This window comes from Camelus ferus, chromosome 20 (assembly GCF_009834535.1).
Source record: "Camelus ferus isolate YT-003-E chromosome 20, BCGSAC_Cfer_1.0, whole genome shotgun sequence".
Classification (NCBI taxonomy): Eukaryota; Metazoa; Chordata; class Mammalia; order Artiodactyla; family Camelidae; genus Camelus; species Camelus ferus.
Window position 1 is genome coordinate 34,596,318 of NC_045715.1, and position 21,063 is coordinate 34,617,380.

Genomic DNA, 21,063 nt, shown 5'->3' on the forward strand with positions numbered 1-21,063 from the left:
AGAGACACACGGAGCTGATTCAGCATCTGGTGCCTTCCCTGAACACAACCCCCCAAACCTGAGAGATGGTGGAAGCTACCCCATCCCTCTCTCTCAAGTTTTAACATCCATAAATATTTACAAATATATTTGAACTGCTTGGAATTTTAGTTTGTTCAGTATTTCGGGGGAAAGGAGTCCATCCTAATGTGGAAGATTAGCAACAGAAGGCAAGAAGAGATTCTTTGGAACTACACAGGGACAAGACAGTTTTCAATTACTTATTTGAATAAGAGGTAAGGCTTGTGACTGCTGGGACATACTCACTGGGTTCTCCATGTTTCTGAGAAAGTTTAGGGTTGGCCTATGGTGTTCTATTTAATAAGCTCATCTCCAGACCTGAATGAACCAAGAACTATCCTCTTTGTTTCCAGCATGTACCCAACTCTCCCATTTTTTGAGGAGGGAATAGGGGACTGGGTTGGGGATTCTGGCTAGACTCTGAGATTCCACACCACGTGCAACAGCCCTACAAGGTACTCTGGGAACTTCTGTCCCAGAGTCCATTCTGGACTCAAGAATTTCAGGTTTTGCCAGGGTAGGATTAACAGGTCAGTTAGGGTTGTTTGTAAACAGAGGCATAGGATCAAACTCACCTTCCAGAAAGATCAGTGTTAAGCACGTGGAGGTGGAAAAGAAGATAACAGAGATTGGGAGAAGGACAAAGAAGGGGTAGAAATAAGATTGGTAGCTGATTTGGGGGGAAGGGTGAGAGAGAAGAAGAAGAAGTTGACTTCTAGACTGTGGTCTGAGTACAAGGATGCCATGCATTAGAAACCTGAGGAGGAGCAGAGTTTAGGACACGTTAACATCGTAGTGGCAGCAGGATGACCTACGGGAAGACTGGTATGGCGTTCAGGAAAGACACCTGGGCTGGAACTGGAGGGGGTGGAAAGGAGGGTGCTATGATGCTGTGGTTTTCTACTTCTCAAAAGCTTAACCTCTCAAATGTTTTTGTACTAAAAGATCACAACAGCTCTTTGAAAACCCAAAGAATCCAACTCAGTGTCCCAGAGGATGCTGCCTTACCTCCTTTCGGGGGCAGCTGTAAGGTCTGAGATGTACAAGACATCTGAAAAATGGACTAAGAGGCTGAGGACTTCCCTGCCAGCTTGTGGTGGAGTGAGACGTACTTTCCCAGTGATGCCCTCAATGATGGCTTCCTGCCAGTCCCTCCGTTGGGGCTCCTTCCAGGACATCATCATTTAAAACTCTGCAATAGAAGAGTGTGTTTCCTTCCCTGCCCTAATTCAAACATAGAACAGCCTCCTTCATCTTCCAGAGACTGGAAAATCCTGGTTTAGATTTAGGGAAAAGTTGAGAGCAAGTTCTTTCTAGGTATTTTCCTTACCTCTGCTGTCTTGGCTTTATTCCCCTGGCACATGAGATCTTCTGGATCCAGAACCAAGGACACAATCAGGTTTAATTTGAACACAGATGGGCGCTCTGCAAAGTTGTGAATTGGGTGAAATTCACCCATTTGAGTAGTATCCATACTCAACTTAAAATCAACACAGTTAACCCTCTGCTCTGGTCTCCACTGGAACCCCTAGCACACAGCCTTCTGCATGTCATGGGATCTTTCCCATGCACTGTCTTCTCTAAAAAGCAGTTCTCTAGTAATTAAATTAGCTGATCATCCACTTGGCCACTTGGTCATCTCTGGTTTTCTTCCAGTTGTAAATCTGTCCCAGTTATTCACAGAAAGAACTACAGAAAAATATAACTGGCCCATGGACAATTTCTTTCCCCAAACTGGCTCTTTTCAGATCTTTGCCCTTAACTATCATCTCAACCAACCCCACGAGAATATCAGTTTCCATGTGTCAGGACTCATGAGGTACAAACTTGATACATTTGCACAAAAGTGAGCTCCTAATAATGATTTAATTTAAGCCATGAAATAAAATCAATTTGTGAAAAAGCCAGGCAGTCACCTTGTGGTTGGAAAATCAGCTCTGACAGGTCAGGGAGAGGGGTCTTCTATCCTTCAGATGTTCCCATCGGGGAAAGAAATGTTTTGCTTTAACACAGCAGGAATAACTGTAGCAGACCAGTCCTTTGCATGATCCCATCTATAAGAGAAGCCCAAAGCATTGTGGGTGGTGATCCTAGAGGAAGCTTAATTGCACCCTCTACTGGTATAAATCAGTATTATGCCATAATTAGGATGGCAAAATCAGGAAGATAACCAGCTGAAGTCAAAAACAAGGAAAAAAATCAACGAATATTTGAGAACCTATTATTTGTCTGGCACTGGACTAGGATCCGTGATAAATACAAGACATATCAGATACTGTTTCAATCTACAATCACTTAAGTGACTGTCTTGCATTTTAAAGTTGAAAACAGAGAACTCAGAGTCCATATTCTCCCTCCTTAATGTCAAACCAGTCAGGGGTCATCCCTCCATTCATGATCCGGAAATATTTTGGACATTATGACTTTCAGCCCATATGTCCCCATGGGTCCTTGATCACAGCTGTTCCTGAACAGCCTCCGGGTGTACTGGGTGGAGGCAGAAGGCCTCGGTGGTGCCACAGGAGGCTGGCTTCTCCTGGGAAAGCCCCAGGCTGACAGTGTCCTTGTCCAGCCGGCTCTGGCCATGCAGTCGCTGCCTCTCCTGTCTGAGGTCCTGGCAGAGCAGCAGCAGCTGATCTTGGCCTGCCAGCTGGTATCTGAGCAACTGCTCCTGGGCCTCCTTCCAGCTCCCAGTCTCCTGCAGGTACACCTGCTGAGCAGGGGAGCCCGGAGCGCAGGGGTTCCCGTGCGCCGTCACACCGGCGACGCCGGGGGCAGGAGCAGCAGCCTCCGCCTGGCGGCCACCTTCCTCCCGGACCACCGGCCGGCTCCCCTTCCTTCTGGACACGCCATTCAGTGACTGATGGGGGAGCTGGTTCAGTCTGCCTCTCAGGACCTTCATCCTCAAATCTGTGAGAGACAGAATAGTAGTGGAGGAAACAGGTTTAGCTCTCAATCGGTTGATCACACATCCGGCATATTTAGCATCCCTGAAATGATATCGTCAAATAAAGACTAAATTATATCAGCTTATTGATTTCCAAATATTCGGGGGAATTTTTTTTTCAGAAAAAAAAAAACAACCCTGTGGTATCCCATGCCTATTATAATTATATATATTAATTATTTGATACAAATTTGACAACATAGCTTCCCAGAAAAACCTTTTATAATGTTGATAAGTCAACCAGGATTTTTTCAGTGTATGTATGACAGCTTAAATAGGAAAATTAGACCAGAGTCAGACCCTACCAAGTGGGGTAACTCATATTTGTATTTAGAAATGAGACTATTTTATATATAGTGGTGTGTATCTGTGAATCCTACACTCCCCCAAACTTACACAAAATTGTACATAACTATAGTTCAATTTAAAAAAAAGAAATGAGTTCTAAAAGCCAATCTTAGTATTTTTGGCTTTTTGTGCCAAATTCACAATTTGAATATCTTTGACTCTATAAAAACATAAATATAAACATTGTAGAGATAAACACATAAGTAATCATATATTCATATGAGTAGGCATGTATAATTACCCACCTGTAAGAACTATCTTCAAACACACCTTAGGCCTGAAATATTTTTCCATCTTGTCTTTTTTTTTTCAATTTCTTATTGATTTATAATCATTTTACAATGTTGCATCAAATTCCAGTGTACAGCACAATTTTTCAGTCATACATGAACATATATATATTCATTGTCACATTTTTTCTTCATCTTGTCTTTCAAAAACTCTCTGCCTTCTTTTAGTCAGCTCCCCAAATTTCTCACTTTTTTCAGAAAGTATTTCCTAATTCATGAGTGTCCCATCCTCTTAATACATTGGGTGTTGAGGGATGTATCAATCTATTTTTATTGATTTATTTTCATTTTATTTATTTTTATTTTGTAGACAATTTTTAAAGGTTACACTCCATTTACAGTGATTACAAAATATTGGCTGTATCCCCCACGTTGTATAACACCTCCCTGTAGCTTATCTTACACCTAATGGTTTGTACCTCCCGGTCTATTTGTTATAAACAATAAAGTATTACAGTTCAATTTTTAAAATAATTTTATTAAATTATCCTTTTTAAGATTAAATGAAAGAAATTCAAAATTATTCTGTGTTAACGATCCCCATTCATTTATATTCCAGTATGTGTTCTCTGAAGAGAGAAAGGCTAATAATAATTTCAAGCAACACTTCTACAGCAATTATATCACATGGTGGGCACCGAGTTATGCGTACGTGTAATTTAACCATGACAACAACTCTCTCAACCTAAGTGCTATTATCAGCTCCCTTTTAGAAGAGAGGCCATTGAGGTACCTTCCCAAGATCACATCTATACAAAGTAGTGGCAGATCTTACTTACTTTACAGAATTCAAGATTTTTGTCTCCAGAGTCTGCAGTCTGAGAACCACAGAATGCTGTGTAAAGTTAAAGATAGCAATGAGGAGTTAAGAAGAATGTTCGGTTGGATACATGCATGGGACTACGGCGTGCATGGAAAGGTCATCTTCCATGAGCCTTAGAGTAAAAGAGAAGGTTGAGAACAATCCTGAACCCAGAGCGGTAAGCAGAGGCACTGTCATTGACATTTCTTGCTCCTGCTTTTCTCATATGTCACCACTAAATGCATTATTGTGAATTTTTTTGTACATATATACTTTGATATACAACATAAATGCTAATTTATAAAACTGTGTATTACGCTCCTGTCTCAGTTTACGGAGACCTAGCTTGGCTTGTGTTGGGAGACAGTGATCCGGTCTACATCCCAGTGTAAGAGACAATTTTGGGGCAAAGGGTATTAATTTCCTACCTCAATGTAATCTAACATTGAATGGGAACTAAGGTGAGGAACAGAGAAGGCAATAATAACATAATCGAAATATGTGTAATCTTCATAGATCAAATGGAGGTAATACACTTTAGATCTGGAGTAGTAAAATAAGATGAAGCAATCACGGTGTCTGTATTGTTCCCGTGACGTGTCAGTTAATACGCTGCAAAGCCTGTGTTATCCGTATCTTCTCTCTCCTTGTCCACAGTCCTTTTGCCTAGCATGTGTCTGCCACGGTCCCCTAACTATGGGATAGTTCTCTTGCCGAGAGCTTTCAGGTTATCCAAGTCTCCCTGCAGAGGTCTCAAACCCTTCCAGAACTGTTCATGGACAGCTCAAACTCCATTGATTTATGCCTCAATACTTGTTGGCTGGAGTTTCTCATTTGACTTGTACAACTGCTTCTGGTAGTGGTCACCTTCCCTCGTATGATGATCTCATCTTCCTCTTAGGACTTTGAGTTTCTTCAGGGAAGGAACTTTCTGTGCCACCCACCTTGCCCCTTGACTACGCCCAGTCCTCTACCAAGCCCTGAGCCTGATGCCACCTCTAGAGTGACCGCTCCCACCAGGGGGAAAAGACATAGCTTATCAAGATCAGCAAATAACCAAAGAACGAGAATAATCAATTGTCAGGTAGAAGCAAACTTAAAAAAGGCAAAAAGGCTTTGAATTTTTATCCCTTGGTAAAACCAATACCACTTCATACAACGGGGAATCAAACACTGCAAGTCACCTATTTTCAGTCCATTGAAGATACTGTTATCCTGTCTCTGAGAGCCCGTCTTTGGAACTCTGATCCCCCTTGTTCTCCAAGTCTGCATCTATTCATGAAAGACGAACACAAGCGTAGCTTTCCTTTGCAAGCCCCCAAACATTTAAAAATCTCCCATGAATTATTTACATGGCAGCTCCAGTCAGCAACATACCTGACAGATTCCCCAGCTGAAATGAAAGTGCACTGTGTAAAGGTGCCCAGGGAGGCTGGCCGCCTCCCACTGTGAGGTTATAGACAGAACTAAGTCAGCACACATTACATGTCAGCGCCGACATCAGAAGGAATCAGATCCTTTGATCTTGGACCTCCACAGGAAGCTTAGATCTCAGACAAATTAGATAAAAAATGAATTTATAGCAGATATGTGTCCTAAGGCATTCAGCTGAATGTTTGGGTTTTAGGGAAGGAAGAATAGCGAGTATCAAAACATATGAAATGGTGTGGCTCCTCCCCACCTCCACCGTGTTGGCGCGTCCCCATGAAAATGGAAAGACAGGGTACCAGATTGCCCCTCCATGCCTCTTCAGAGTCCCATTGGCGGGTACAATCAAGTTTCAGGGAGAATGGGATAAGATATGGGAACATGTATCTTTTCTCTATAAAAAGGAAGACTCGGTGGTTTGGGGTCTGCCCAGGTACATCCACGGTCAGCTGTAACTTTTCCAGCTCTCCTTAACCACTTTTGGCTTCCCAAACTTTCTTGGACAACAAATACATGCTGGATCTGTGATTTTAAAAATTTGTGTGTGGGTACTAGTCACTGGCTTTTCTTTTTTTCTGCTTCTTTTTCATTTTATTCACTAGTTTGTCATATTGTTTAGATGCCAAGTGTAAGTGACAGCACACAGCATTTCTCTTTCTCTGTCTGACTTAGATCACTCATTGGCTTCTTTTGCAATGGGAAAATTAGCTATGAACCTCCCTTCCCCCTCTCCACTGTTTATATTTTCCTTGCCCAGTCTCCATGTTCTGCATTCAGCATTGGATGACCGGGATTCAGTACAGAAGACCCAGTATAATCACCTGGACCTTGAAGCCCAAACAGGATCTAAAGCAGAGAGATGGATGGTGGGCCAACCAACATGAGGAATGCACGCCACGTTGGTTTCTCATTTGTCAATAAGGGCGACAGTCCTGCCCACATACCGAAGAAGATTTATGCAATAATTAGTCAATAATATTGAATTGATTAGATTATTGATTAGATCACTAATATCACCTGAAAATATTATACATGCAATTGCCTGTGTCCTTTCTAGATTATTCGTCCCTTGAAGAGAAAATATTGCCACTTACTTTAATAAGCCATGCATAATGAATCAGGAAGGTGTGAAAATTTTTGAAAGAGAAACGAAAAATGCCTTTAATCCTACATTCTATCATAAGGGAGCTCCATTTTATTGTTTCTGTTATACTTTAGCAATGGATATGCTTTAGTAAACCTAATTTAGCTCATTGATTTATCTGGAGTTTACCTTGATGTATTTTTTGAAGCGTGACTCTAGAATAATAAATGTTGTAAGTAGTCAACTTTACAGCCCAATTCATAGATTAATGTTTCTGTTTTCCTTTATTTTTTATTATCTCCTTTATCGTACACTCCATTTCTATATCTATATCTAATTGAGGTTCTTTCTCCCAACGCGCTCATATATTCTGGTGTCGGTATCATGTTGTCTTAAGAATAACGACATAAATATTACCTTTCTGGTTGAGCTACCTTCTCCCACTGCCATAAAATCAATTTCCTGTTAAAAAAAATTAACTTTGTATCATTGATCTATACTTTCTGAAGAATTTTAGAATCATCTTGTGCTGTTGCACTCTGTACAAAATAATTGGAACTGCATGAAACCAAGGTTAATTTAGAAATAACTGAGGCCTGTGCAATATGAGTCAATCTAATTAGAAACATGTTGTAATTTCCCATGTATTCAAGTCTTCCCTTTTTAAACTATTCAATAAAATACCATGTAATTTTTACATAATTCCAATATATCTCTTGTTAAGATTTTTTCCCCAAGACAGCATAGTCTTCGGTCATTACTGTGTGCTTCTTGATGTTTCCTCTCTGTAAACTACTGGCTCATACAACATTATTTTTGCATAGATTGATATTGAGTAAGTTACGCAAGTTATTTCTAAATTACAGCAGTTAATGGTTGACTCATTAAGTTTTCATTAAACAATTGTGTCATCTGCAAACCATCATATATTTTCTCCAAACTTGTCCTCTTCATTTTGTTTTATAGCTGATTTTATTTCTTCATGCTCCAAAATATATGTCACAAAATTGTGGTAAGAATGAGTTTTGTGTTTTGTTCTACTTTAAACAGGAATTCTTATAGTGCTCCATTGTTAAATGGAATATTAGATCTTGGCTGCAAACAGCATTGGACCTCTCCATCTTATTTACCAGGCAGGCTCTCATTCCTGGTTATATATTTTTTTAAGTTTTCTTAAGAAATAAGTGCTGGAATTTATTTATTTATTTTTAATTAGATGTTCATATCTTTTTTAATTCAAGTATAGTCAGTTTACATACAATGTGGTGTAAATTTCTGGTCTACAGCATAATATTTCAGTCATACATATAAATACTTATATTCCTTTTCATTATAGGTTATCACAAGATATTGAATAAAGTTCCCTGTGCTCTACAGTAGAAACTTGTTATCTATTTATTATATAGTACTTAGTATCTGCAAATCTCAAACACCTAACTTATCCCCTCCAACCCCCTTTCCCCCCAGTAATTGTAAGCTTGTTTTCTATGTCTGTGAGTGTTTCTGTTTTGTAAATAAGTTCATTTGTTTCATTTTTTTTAGGAATCCACATATAAGTGGATTTTCTTTCTCTTTCTGGCTTACTTCACTTTGTATGACAATTTCTAGGTCCATCCATATTGCTGTAAATGGCACTATTTTATTCTTTTTTTATAGCTGAGCAGTATTCATATATATATATATAATATACATAATACATCTTTTTTATCCAATCATCTGTTGATGGATGAACATTTAGGTTGTTTCAATGTCTTGCCTATTGTAAATAGCGCTGCTATGAATATTGGGGTGCATGTATCTTTTTAAATTAAAGTTCCCTCCAGATATATGCCCAGGAGTGGGATTGCTGGGTCATAAGGTAAGTCTATTATTAGTTTTTTGAGGAATCTCCATACTGTTTTCCATAATGGCTGCATCGAACTACATTCCCACCAGCAGTGTAGGAGGGTTCCCTTTTCTCCACACCCTCTCCAGCATTTATCATTCATGGACTTTTAAAATGCATGAACATGCTATTTATTAATAACTTCCAAATACAGTTTTACTTTCTTGGGAACTTGAGAGAACTTCCAGTCCTGAACTCTTTTGCTCCTCACTGCTTCCAGACATCTTGAAGCCAGCCCTCTCCTCTCCTCGCCCTCTCATTCTCATGGATTCGTACTCAAATCTAGAGCCAACAGGACTCTAAAGTGATAGAGACGAAAAATTCATGAAGTTAATGTTTGTAGCCGCACTGGGATAGTATCCAGCCCTTTTTCACATGTCAGTTTTTCATTCCCAACACTGGGGGCTTGGGTTTCACATGCACACACACACACGAGTGACCAGGGGCCAGACACAGATCAGGGTACAGTTTGGAGAAGGCAGCACCCAGGTCTGCAGCAGTAGCGGTCCAGCAAAGACAAAGGTGGTAGCCAGGAAACTGGGAGAGGAAACTCAGGTGGCTGCAGGCAGCATCACCTGGAAGAAAGACATCACGTTCTGCCCATTGTAGGTCCCAAAAGATGTGTGCTCATTACCCTGTTGTTAATTTTATGAACCAGAATAAACTTTTCTATCTCTCTTTTAGACGAGATGAGGGGTCATTCTTTTTATTTTCCCCCAGCATTTAGAAGGGGTCTCTGAGAAGAAGGGTCTCTGGGAAGGGGTCTCTGGGAATGAGGGTCTCTGGGAAGGAGGGTCTCTGGGAAGGGGAAGGAGAAGACAAAGGGCTCATGGCATTTCTATCTTCCTCATTTACCCCACACGGAGTATCCACGTTCTTATGTCATAACACCCTCCAGTAAAGGTGGGATTAGAAAAGATATCTGAACCTACAGGGAAGGGTCGGGCCAAGATGAACACAAAGAATTATATTACCTAGAAGGTGTGATAAGTGAATAAGAGGAAAGGGCTACAAAAGTTGAGGAAAGGGGACTACTCCTTTTAGATAAAAGAATTTGAAAAAGAGAAAAAGTATTCGATCTGGGATCAGAAGCAAAAGACTTTAGATCTGCAGATACCTTAGAGAAAGATCTCGTGAAACGCATAGGCGTAGGTTGTGTACAGGAAACACTGCCCTGGAGGGAGGAGAGGGAGTTGGGGGTGGGCATCTGTCGGGGGTGTGTTACCTGAGGCTGAGTGAAGGCACATCTGGGAAACAGCAGGAGGAGATGGAAATGAAGACACCGCAGAGGTGGGACTGATCGGACTTGGCCAGCAAGAAGGTCCGCTGGTAACAGGAGACCAGGGGTTGAAGACAACTCTGAGGAGTCTAGTCTGGGAGAGCTGGGGGCTATTAACCAAATGAGGGGAACCAGGGAACAGGTGAGAAGAAATGGTACAAAAGTGAGCTTTGACAGAGCCAAGCGGAGCTCCTTGCTGCTCCTCTGTGAACTGGAGTTGATACAAACCGTACAATTAAGCCCTTAGCAAATGGGATTTGAAACCGTGTGATATGATTTAGGAGCTGGAGGGACCACACATGTGACTTAGGGTAAAGATAGTCTTTCTCTCCTTCAGCATTCTCTCCCTTCTTTGAATTCTTCAAATACATAATGTTTGCTGTGACTGCTTTACACTGCATTGTGGATTGCCTGCAAATGGCCTTTCATTTTCCCCCAAATACTCCTCCTGTGTCCCACTCATACTGGAAACTCATTAAGGACAGGTAACCAAATATCATCTCTTAGTAGCTGGACAGAGAGGACCTTGTGAGGTACAAAAAATATCAGGAGACAAAGAAATACTGGTCTAATATTTATCGGAAGATAACATTTAGTTTCATTTATTATGTCATTCCAGCAGTCTCTCACTTAAATGTTACAAAGATGAGTAACCCCTTCTCAGGGTTTCTCAGCCTTGGTATTACTGATGCCTTGAATCAGATCATCTTTGCGGTGGGAGTGATCCTGTGTGTTGTAAGAAGTTTATGGTGTCCCCCATCTCTTCTCCAGAGCGGCCAGGAGCATCCCCTTCCCCCAGCTCTGATAACAAAAATGTCTCCAGAAAATGCAAATGTCCACTGGAGGTAGAAGGACCAGTGGTCCCAATTTGTCTGAGACTGAGGGAGCTCCTGAGACACAAAGCTTTCATTTTTAAAACCTGGAAAGTTCTTGGAAAGTCAGGATGAACTGATCACCCTGCTTGGGAAACAACATTGCCCCTGGTTAAGGACCTGGCCTGTGGGAACTGAGAGCCACTGATACACGACAAATTCCAAAAACCATAAGCGCTACTGTGGTGGTGTGCATTCAGTCTTTGGAAACCGAAGAGGGTAATATTAATTTTTGTTAGGGTGGGGAGGATTAGGGTAGATTTTATGGGGGCAAAAAGGCATTTCTGTTTTGTAAATATTTACAAAGCAGAAGCAGACTCACAGGCATAGAAGCCCAATGTATGGTTACCAGGAGGGAAAGGGGGTGGGAAGGGATAAAATTGGGAGATCGAGATTTGCAGATACTAACATCTATATATAAAATAGACAAACAACAAGGTCTTACTATATATAGCACAGGGAACTATATTCGCTATCTCGTAATTACTTGTAATGGAAAAGAATATGAAAAGGAATATATATATATATATATATATATATATATATATATATATATATATATGTATATATATAAAAAACTGAATCTCTATGCTATACACCAGAAACTAACACAACATAGTAAATTGACTATATTTCAATTAAAAATGAAAATTAAAAAAAGGCATTTCAGCTGGTGCTGAAAAGCTCGAGGAAGTTTTAACAGGTGAAGACAAGCAATCCAACTGGAAAAAAAACTGTGCAAGCTAGGGCATGCAAAGTTGTTAGACCAGTCCCGGGAAGGGAAGGCTGGTGGGGTGAGTGTCAGGAGAGGGCAAGAAGGGGAAACCCAGAGTAAGACTAGAAAGGTCAGGTGGAGTCAGGTCTTGGAGAGCTTTGAGTCCTGAGCAACAAGGAGGAAAGCCAACAATAAATAATCCACACACAGCACACACAATATATCAGGAACCCTTCTGCTCTATCGTGATATTAACTCACTTAACCTTCGCCACAGCCCTGAGTGTGAGCAGTATTCTTGGAACAGTTTTCCTGATGAGGAAACCAAAGAGCACAGAGAGGGTAGGTGACTTGCTTGAGGCCACAGAGTAAGTCAACAGGGGAATCAGGATTGAACCCAGTCCTGCTGACACCTGGATGTTGTGCTCTGAACGGTCCAGCTCTGCTGCCTCTCCAGCTCAGGCTGGGAATTCATTAGACCTTCCGAGGACCAGAGTGACAAGAACAAATAGGAGTTTTACAAGCCGGCTCAGATGCTTCCTGTGTCTAAAGCCCTGGTAAAAGTACATGCTTTATTCTTTCCTCCTTCCTCCCAACTCTCTGCTGCTCCTGTTGCATTCATACGATTTTTGGTAAAAGTCATAACATGGTGAGTTTACAGTCTGAATCTATTGGACAGTGAAAACGTGCATTCTCCCAGCTAAATAAGTGTCAGTGATGCTCTGTGAATATGCAAAGTGCTTGGAAGCGGGACAGCCAATCACTCGATCAGCAAATGCCACAGGTTTAAAAACACAGAAGAAAAACGGAAACTAGAAACTTCAGTGCCAGGGAAATAATGAAATAAACCCACATTTATTTAAAGCTAGCAACAATTAGATGTTTTGGAGCTGGCAATAATTTCCAAAGAAGAGCAGGAGATGCCTCATTACTTCCCTCGGAAACGATGCTCTTAAGATTTGGACAAAGCTTAGAAGATAAGAAAACAAATCCGCTACGATCCCCAGGGGAGGATTTGGATAACGTATCTTTCTATTTTTAACTCGGATGGCCTAATAAAATGGGCTCTTTCATTCGCCCATCTCCTCAATCTAAACTCTTCCACAGGAGCCCTGTCCCTTGTCTCGTTCCTGATAATTTATTAATAAGCCACCACATAAAAAATGTCCCTTAATAAAACACCCAGGCATTGTGGACTGCTTAATGTAGTTAATTTAAGCCGGGCAACTGAGATGCATGTAGATGGTCATATTAGATTAAGGGAGAGATTAGCATCACTCTTGCTGTTCGCTGAAGAATGCAGCCAGATATGCCCTTCTTCCCGGAGCTGGGCTCAGAGGACCGTTGTCAAGCAACTGCCCTGGATGTGCATGCAATAATGTGGGCAAGGGTCTGGAAACCAAAATTAAAGATGGAATCTAGAAAGAGTTCCCGTCCCCTTCTCTCTGTCTCCATCCTTCACACCTCCACCCACTCACATTCCCTACCAACTTTGTGTGTGTGTGTGTCTGTGTGTATTTTTATTGAAGTATAGTCAGCTTACAACGTTGTGTCAGTTTCTGGTGTACAGCATAATGCTTCAGTCACACATGAACATACATGTATTCATTTTCATATTCTTTTCACAATAAGTTGTTACAAGGTATTAAATATAGTTCCCTGTGCTATACAGTATGAACTTGTTGTTTATCTATTTTACATATATTAGTTAGAATCTGCGAATCTCGAACAGGTCCAGGAGCTGGATGGAGTATGGCTGGACTAATTTAATGGGAAATCTTTTAAAAAAATTACTTTATTTCTCCTGTGGCACAAAATCCAAACAGACAAACAAACTGATACAGTGATACATACACAGTCACCCGAGTTCATTAAACTTGTCAGAGGCAGAGCAACATTGGACGGCTATGGTTTGGTTCAACATCCTCTGAGAACCAGTCAGATCTGTATTCCTTTTCAGGCAGAAATATCATGATCATTGGCCACTACTTAGAAAAAAAACAAGAATATTCTTCTCTTTAGAGCTTATGTTTCAAAATGTTTCAGATCCAGGAAATTATACGAATATTTTTCATATGCCATGTTCGTACTTGGCCAACCTATCTTGGGTTCTGTCCATTGTCTTTGTATTTTCTGTGTCCTTAGAAAGACAGGGGCAAAACATTGGCCTGAGACAAATGCTTATCTTTTCTTTGCTTGGCACTAATGGCAATTTCGCAACGGAACAAGCAAAATTATCTGGCATAACGCACAACATAGGCAAATAATACCTTTTGCTAAAAGTACGACAAAACAACAAAGCAGAGCTTAGCAAAACTGACTTATTTCTTGGGGGTCTATATTCAATTGAATTTGCATAGTTGGTATTTGGCAACCACATTGTCTTCCTTCCCAGATTCAATTAGGTTGCCAAACTGGCAGCTTTGCAATAGCTACGGGAGAGATTATATGCCTAGACGCTGGTGTTCCTTTTCTCTATGTAACAAATTCAGATGTTAAACCAATAATCTTCTAGTAAGGAAAAACTATATAAATGTCAACTCGAATAACTGGTTAAGAGCTGAGTGAATCAGCCGGACTTGTGTATTCTTACGCTGGGGTACAGTTTCCTTGTGAAGAAGTAACAAAGGCTAAGGAAGAGGCTATAAACAAAATTGATTCAGAAACCGGCAGCCAGCGGGAGGCTACGTGTGCACACAATGGGTTCCTCCTGCAGGAACCATCCCACTGTCCAAGCTTACCTTCTGCCATCCTGGCACCTTCCTTTTCCATCTCTATCTGTGGTCCTTGGCATTTGGATGTGACATGGATATGATTGTTTTGATCATCAGTCTGAGATTCAGAAATCTCTTCACTTTTTATTTCTGCATTAATGAAAAAAAGAAGTGGTTTTTTTTCCAGAATAAAATGACATTTTTATTGTAAATGGATCCTAGGTGTTAAGATGCGTCCCTTTTCTGCTCCCCCCAAATCACTGTGACATACATGCAGTGGAATGTACATAGTATTTCCAGCAGTTAAGGAATAATGAAATAAAATCCCATACACTGACCACCAACATTGAGGTGTAAGACCTTACTGTCCAAGACAGTTGCCACCACGTGTGGCTACTGAACCTGTGAAGTGTGACTAGTACCAACTGTAACATGCTGTGAGTGTAAAATACACACTTAATTTTGCAAAAATGTAGGACGTCTAATATTTTTATATTCATTGCATGTTGAACTATTATTGATACAATCCACAGATCTCATACAGGTGTGGACTCTTGATTGAAGACTTTCCATTTTCAGTCCACTCTTGACTGAAGTGATGCTTTATCCTCTATTCATGCACTCATTACATATATTAACACAAATACCTTTACAGTCCTCATGCCAGGCCCTGTTCTAGGCACTGGAAAGAGAACGATGAACATGAAGGATTGGGTCCCTGCCCTCCTGGAGCTTTTATTCCACTTTGGATGGCAGAGGATAGACACACAGATTTGTAACACAGTGTCAAATAACTCCATGCCATGACAAATGGTGATTTTCTCAAGGAAAAACACTTTTGTGATTGAGTTTGAACTGAACTAGTTGATTTTTTTTTCCCCACGGAACACTATTTTTATGTTGAAAGAACTTGAAAAGAATAACTGAAAGACAAATTATGGTTATTCATGAGTACTTGGAAGAGTTGTTTTATTTTTAAGTAAATGAAGTGAGCCTGTAACTGCAAAGAAACAATTGATAGTATTTGTTGCAAATGATATAAATCAAGTTCATATGGGAAATTTTAGAATTTTAGAAAACTTGCATCTATGAGCTTCATAGATTTTCATTCTGTTCACATTAACATATGATATTTTTTTAAATGTAGAATGAAATATATTAGCATTTGGAAGATCTATATAACTCAGTGAAACAATATTTCCCAAATAGCCAAAGCACAATGTTTCAGAATTATGCGTGGATAAAAGCTCCATTCAAAGTACAAGGTAGACAAGTGCATTTTCAAGTACAAAAAGTACACTGAGATGTACCTTTAAGTGACTACCTCTTGTCCAGTTTGGGTAGATTGTCAAAGAAGAATATCCACAATTATCTGTAAAAGCTATTAGAACACTCTCCTTTTTTCTACTTCCTATCTGTGTGAGGCTGGACTGTCTTCATAGACTTCACTCAAAACAATACATTGCAAAAGACAGACTGCAGAAGCTGCTTTTAGAACCCAGCAGACCTTTCTGAAGGCAGACATTAAAGAGGTTTATAAAAAAAAATAATGCCATTCTTTTCACTATGTATTTTTTAAAGATAGTTTTTAAATAAAAATATGTTATGTTAACATCTAATGCATGTATTACTGTTATTTATAAATAAATTGATAGGTTTTACGTGTTCTCTTTTGGCTTCCAACTTGGAAAGATGGATGCATAGAACACACACTGATGAAAGCTCTTTGGGGTTTTTAGTGATTACTGAAAGTGTGACAAAGTCCTGAATTCAAAATTTTGTAAAGCGCTGACATAGACAGTCCAGCTGGGTCAGAAAATCATGTACTATGAGGAAGATGGCGGACAGTATCCTTTTTGATTTTAAATTAATGAATGCTTATTTTAGAAATCTAAAGAAAATACAGAACAATGTAAAGGAAATGCAAATGATACAGAGCTGATTACTGTATATTTTTTTCCATAAAATTTCTCCTGATCTCTACATTTTTTTAAAAGAAAGTTAGGAGTCTGTGCAGTTAAGAAAATATGGAAATTCAATACAGGGCAATGTGTCCAACGATACTGAAGGGTTTAAAAAGCAAAAAGAGGAGGTCAAGGTGACTGAGATGTTTAGTAACTGCAGGAAGCAGCTTTCTCTAGAGTTGGGTGAACAAAAGAGGAGAGATGGGGTGAAAAGAGCTTAGTGGAAAGCTCCCTGCATGGCTGGGAGGTTTAGCTATAAAGTGGAGGATGCGAATTCAACCACCAACTTCACAGAAAAATCACATGATATCAGAAACCATAGCAGGACCAGGAAGCACCACATAGACACAGACACACACACACACATGCACACACACACGCAGATATTTTTAGACTTAAAAACAAAGACCAAAACCTGTGGTTCAACAAATCACAGGCAACATCCCAGGAGAAGACCCCATTCTTCCTGGGGAAGACAAGGAAGCCTCGGGCTTTCTTGCAGTTTGTCCAGCCCGGCGATGGCAGGGAGAGAGGCAGAGATCAGTCGGGAGCATGGTTCAAAATAAAGAGCAGCCGGGGGAGCTTGGCCCCAGCATCTCCCCGAAATCCAGGCACCAGGAGCTGTCTAGCAATGCCACCGTGCTCCGTCCCCTTTCCTCTCTTATTTTGACCTTCTCTTTGCATCTCCGCATTTTGCCGCTTTTATGCTCATTCTTACCACTTTGATTCCCTCCTATCTCCTGATATCACAAGTGTTTCAGCCATGTCTCCAGCCAAAAAAAAAAAAATCGGCTTCTGGGAAAATGTCCAAGAACGTAATTTCTATGCCCCTAGAAAAGAAAACACCAAACACTCTCTTCCCTCTTGTGAAACAGGAGAGGGCCTTTCCCCTTGATTACTGAACTGTCCTTCTGGAAGGTCACCTGGGCCGTGGGGCACAGTGTTTCAGAGAGCGGGGTGTGGGGAGCCCAGCAGTGAGTGTTCTCAGAGAGTTCTGCAGGGAGCCAAACTGCCTCGTCCTGGCTGTGTCCCTTGGCAAGTCACCGAGCCTTTCTGTGCAAAGGCTCCACCTCTGAAACACATAGTCCTTAGTACCTACGTCATGTGGTTGTTGTAAGGATTAAATGAATTCAAGTATCTAACATACTTTGAACGTGGTCCATAGCGGCTGTTCAATAAATATGAACCGTCATTATTATTGCTATTAGTATGTAAGATTAGACACTCTGGGTTTCTATGTATGAACTGAGCAATTTGGCTCCATGCGGTTTACTGTATTCCAGAGGCTCATAAAAATTTCTCTTTGGGGGAAGAAAAAGAATAGTTAATATGTTGCACATGATGAAATTTTTTCAGATTTTTTTTTTCAAAAAAAAAATCCACATACTTCTGTTTTTGCTTTTCTTAAACCAACAGCATACGAGGCAGCACAGAGCCAGCCACGAGACCACGGAGCACAGGGAAGCAGCCAGGAGCATGGTGGACCTCTCGGATGGAGTCGCAGCTAAGACAGCAAATGGCCTGGAGCGAGCTGTAAAATTGACCCCTGTTGAAAAGAAAAACAAATACAAAATAATAATAACAACATATTAATAAGATGCTAATATAATAAAATATTGTGGAAATTATACGGTTGTAACTGCACCTGGCACACAGTTTGTTCTATACACATTTATTGAATTAAACAATTAGGTACAGGAATCAATGATCAATTCAAGATACGTATTTCTGAAGAACTTCAAGATTCCATCAGTGATATACAGTTGTTCTTTCCAATTCTGTCTGTTATGGATGGGGAACTCTTCCAATGCTCTCCTTTTATTCTCGGACTGCTGTATCCACCACCACAAGACTGGAGCATCACTCTTCTGTTCCACTAATTAGAACAGAAACACTCTGGGCTCCAGGTTGCGTGAAACTACTTGCTATGACATATGTATCTTATTTCAAATATGGCATCAAAACAGGGGCACAGGGACTCCTACTATGGAACCACGAGACTTGCTAATGTCCATGAGGATTTTGTTATCTGGAAAAGTAGGGGAAGGGCAGTGGTGGGCAGAGAGAGCCACCAAGCTATGGATGGCGGGGTAGGATGCACCTCTCCCTTCCAAGAGCGCATCTGTCTAAGAACTCATCCCAAATCCTTCCCCTTTCTGTAGACTGAGAAATTTGGTCCTCACTCCATTGGTATCTCTGAAGCAAGGCGTAAAAGAATCTAAAAGAACAACCCCTCCCCTCAAAAAACCCTTGTCTATACACACAAAAACCTGTACACAAATGTTTACTGCACCTTCATCAAGAATCACCAAAACCCAGAAAGGATGCAAATGTTCTTCAACAGGTGAATGAATAAACCAACTGTGGTTTATCCAGACAATGGAGTACTACTCAGCCAGAAAGAGAAAAAGAAAGAAGGAAGGAAGGACGGGAGGAAGGAAGGCAGGAAGGGAGGGAGGGAGGGAGGGAGGGAGGAAGGAAGGAAGGAAGGAAGGAAGGAAGGAAGGAAGGAAGGAAGGAACAATTAATAACATGTAACACCTGGGGTGAACATCAAAAGCATGATATTAAGGGACAGAAGCCCATCTCTAAGGGATACATATGATATGATTCCATTTATATGACATTGTAGAAAAGACAGAATGATACAAATGGAGAGCAGATCCATGGTTGCAGGAATCACTGGGAGGATGTGAGGACCGAGGAACAGGAGTAGCGCAAGGGGAACTTTTGGGAAACGTTCTGCATCCTGATGGTGATGGTTACATGAATCTCTCTCTATAGAATTCTATATATCTTTGAATTCATAAAATGACATACAAAAAATACATTTTTACAGTATGCTATTTTAAAAAACTTGCCTATGATTTTGGGGGTGTTAGATATGGTCACTATCTTAAATGTGAGGATGGTTTCATTAGACAGAAATTTAAAGTTAAAAAAAAAACACTTTCCTGTGAACATAACTTAGTCATAATCAGCATTTTGAGTAGCTCCTTCAAAACCAACAAACCCCAAATCTCTGCTTCCATCTGAACCATTCTGGCCAAAACAGAGTTTTTATTTTCTCTGCTCAAGGAAACACCATGTTTTTCTTTGCTGTGCTTTCCTTGGGCTGAAACTGACAATTTGATTGGAACTTACAGACAGATCCCAAGTCTCTTGACTCCTGGCGGACTCGGTCCCCAAGCTACTCTAAGAAAATTATCTAGAAATGCTCCTCTTGTGCGTGTATCTTATACTTGAGCCATATTTTGCTTTTTTGTTATCAATTAGTTCCTTTTTTATGGGCAACTGAATAAGCTAAATCTAGCCCAGAGATGGGGGAAGGATTTTTACCAGGGATTCACAGAAGTAAAAACAAAATTCTTTATTCTTTTATCTGTTTTCCAATAACTGCTCCATCATTGTTTACTTCACAAAGCAGTTATGTTACCCTTCTCATTCTTAAGCTATTTACAAGCTAATAAATGAACAAAGATACACATACAAATGTTTGTAATACAAATCAGAATGTGTGACCCAGGGCACCAGAATGATGTAAATCAGTTTCTTTGGGAGGTTATTTTCCATGGATATGATCGGGGAAAGCATCCAGAGGAGGGAGTACCTCGGTGGGGCTTTGAAGGCTGAGCAAAAAAAGACAGAAAAGAGAAAAAAAAAAAAAAAAAGCAACCGATGTTGAAAAAGTTACCGCTGGGAAGTACTTGGAGTTAATGCCGGAAAGCATGTGAGGCAAATTTTAGTGGGCATTAAATGCCAAAAGACAAATATATTCTGAAGGCAATGAGGTGTCATAGAAGGAAAAATTCTGAGCTGAGAAGTGGCATGAGCCACCTGGGGCACAGAACATCCGGTCGTGAAGTGCCGACAGAGAGGCTGAAGTCCAGCATGAAGTTTATAAGCTGGAGGGGTCACCTGGATCTAAGGGTGGAGACCACCAGTTTTTAAAGATTTTTAGCAGCAGAACCTTCTTAAGAAATGCAATCTTAGACATAATTTCAGTATACTCACTTATTCAGAAACAAATATTTATTTGTGCCTATGATGTACCGGTTTTTTAACATCCTGAGAATGTAACATTGAACTAAGTAGAATTCCTGTCCCTTTGGGGACTTGGGTTTTAATGTGGGATAGAGCAGGCAGGCAGGCAGTAGATGAACAAGTGAATGCACAGGTACTCTGGCGTCAGGCAGTGATGAGAACATGGAGAAGACAGACAGACAGACAGAGAATGGCTGGAGATGGGAGCAGGGCTGGAACAGTGGTGCAGAGTGAGGCAGAGAAGGGCTCTCTGAGGAGGTGACCTCTGAGATGAAACTTGGGTGAATTGGTGAGTGAACCATGTGACTTTTGTAAACCACACTGTAAATCAACTATACCTCAATAAAAATTTAAAAAATAAATATGAAGATTTTAAAAAATAATTTACCAGAATCATCAAACAAGCAAACAGAAAAACAAAAATACATCCTTGGGAGTCTTGTGGTCAAAGACACTGAACACGTTTCATACTTTAGGACAACTTCATAGACGTTGATTACAGCTCTTGTCAATGTCATCCTGGAGCATTTGTAAACAGGCCCACCCAAGGTTTATCAAATTCTCTGCAACACATTTTGTTTGACTTAATATTTAGGGACCAGCGTTGAGAATTTTTTGGAGATCAGTAAGCT

The 21,063-nt window shown here is 40.5% G+C and overlaps 1 protein-coding gene across 8 annotated transcripts in view; it reads right to left on the minus strand.

Annotated features, from left to right (window-relative positions):
- Positions 1 to 1,907: 1,907 nt before the first annotated feature.
- PKHD1 (PKHD1 ciliary IPT domain containing fibrocystin/polyductin) overlaps positions 1,908 to 21,063 on the minus strand; it is a 368,837-nt gene continuing 349,681 nt past the window's right edge. For 5 of the 8 annotated variants that reach the window (XM_032463248.1, XM_032463247.1, XM_032463246.1 and 2 more), the window contains 3 exons: positions 17,775 to 17,933; positions 14,451 to 14,573; positions 1,908 to 2,970 (listed from right to left, as the gene is read on the minus strand). In XM_032463248.1, coding sequence (XP_032319139.1) covers positions 2,516 to 2,970; positions 14,451 to 14,573; positions 17,775 to 17,933 — 737 coding nt within the window. In that variant the 3' untranslated portion in view covers positions 1,908 to 2,515. Of the gene's footprint in view, positions 2,971 to 7,376; positions 7,422 to 10,069; positions 10,234 to 14,450; positions 14,574 to 17,774; positions 17,934 to 21,063 lie in introns of all 8 variants that reach the window. The other 3 variants (XM_032463249.1, XM_032463250.1, XM_032463251.1) reach the window with 3 other exon arrangements.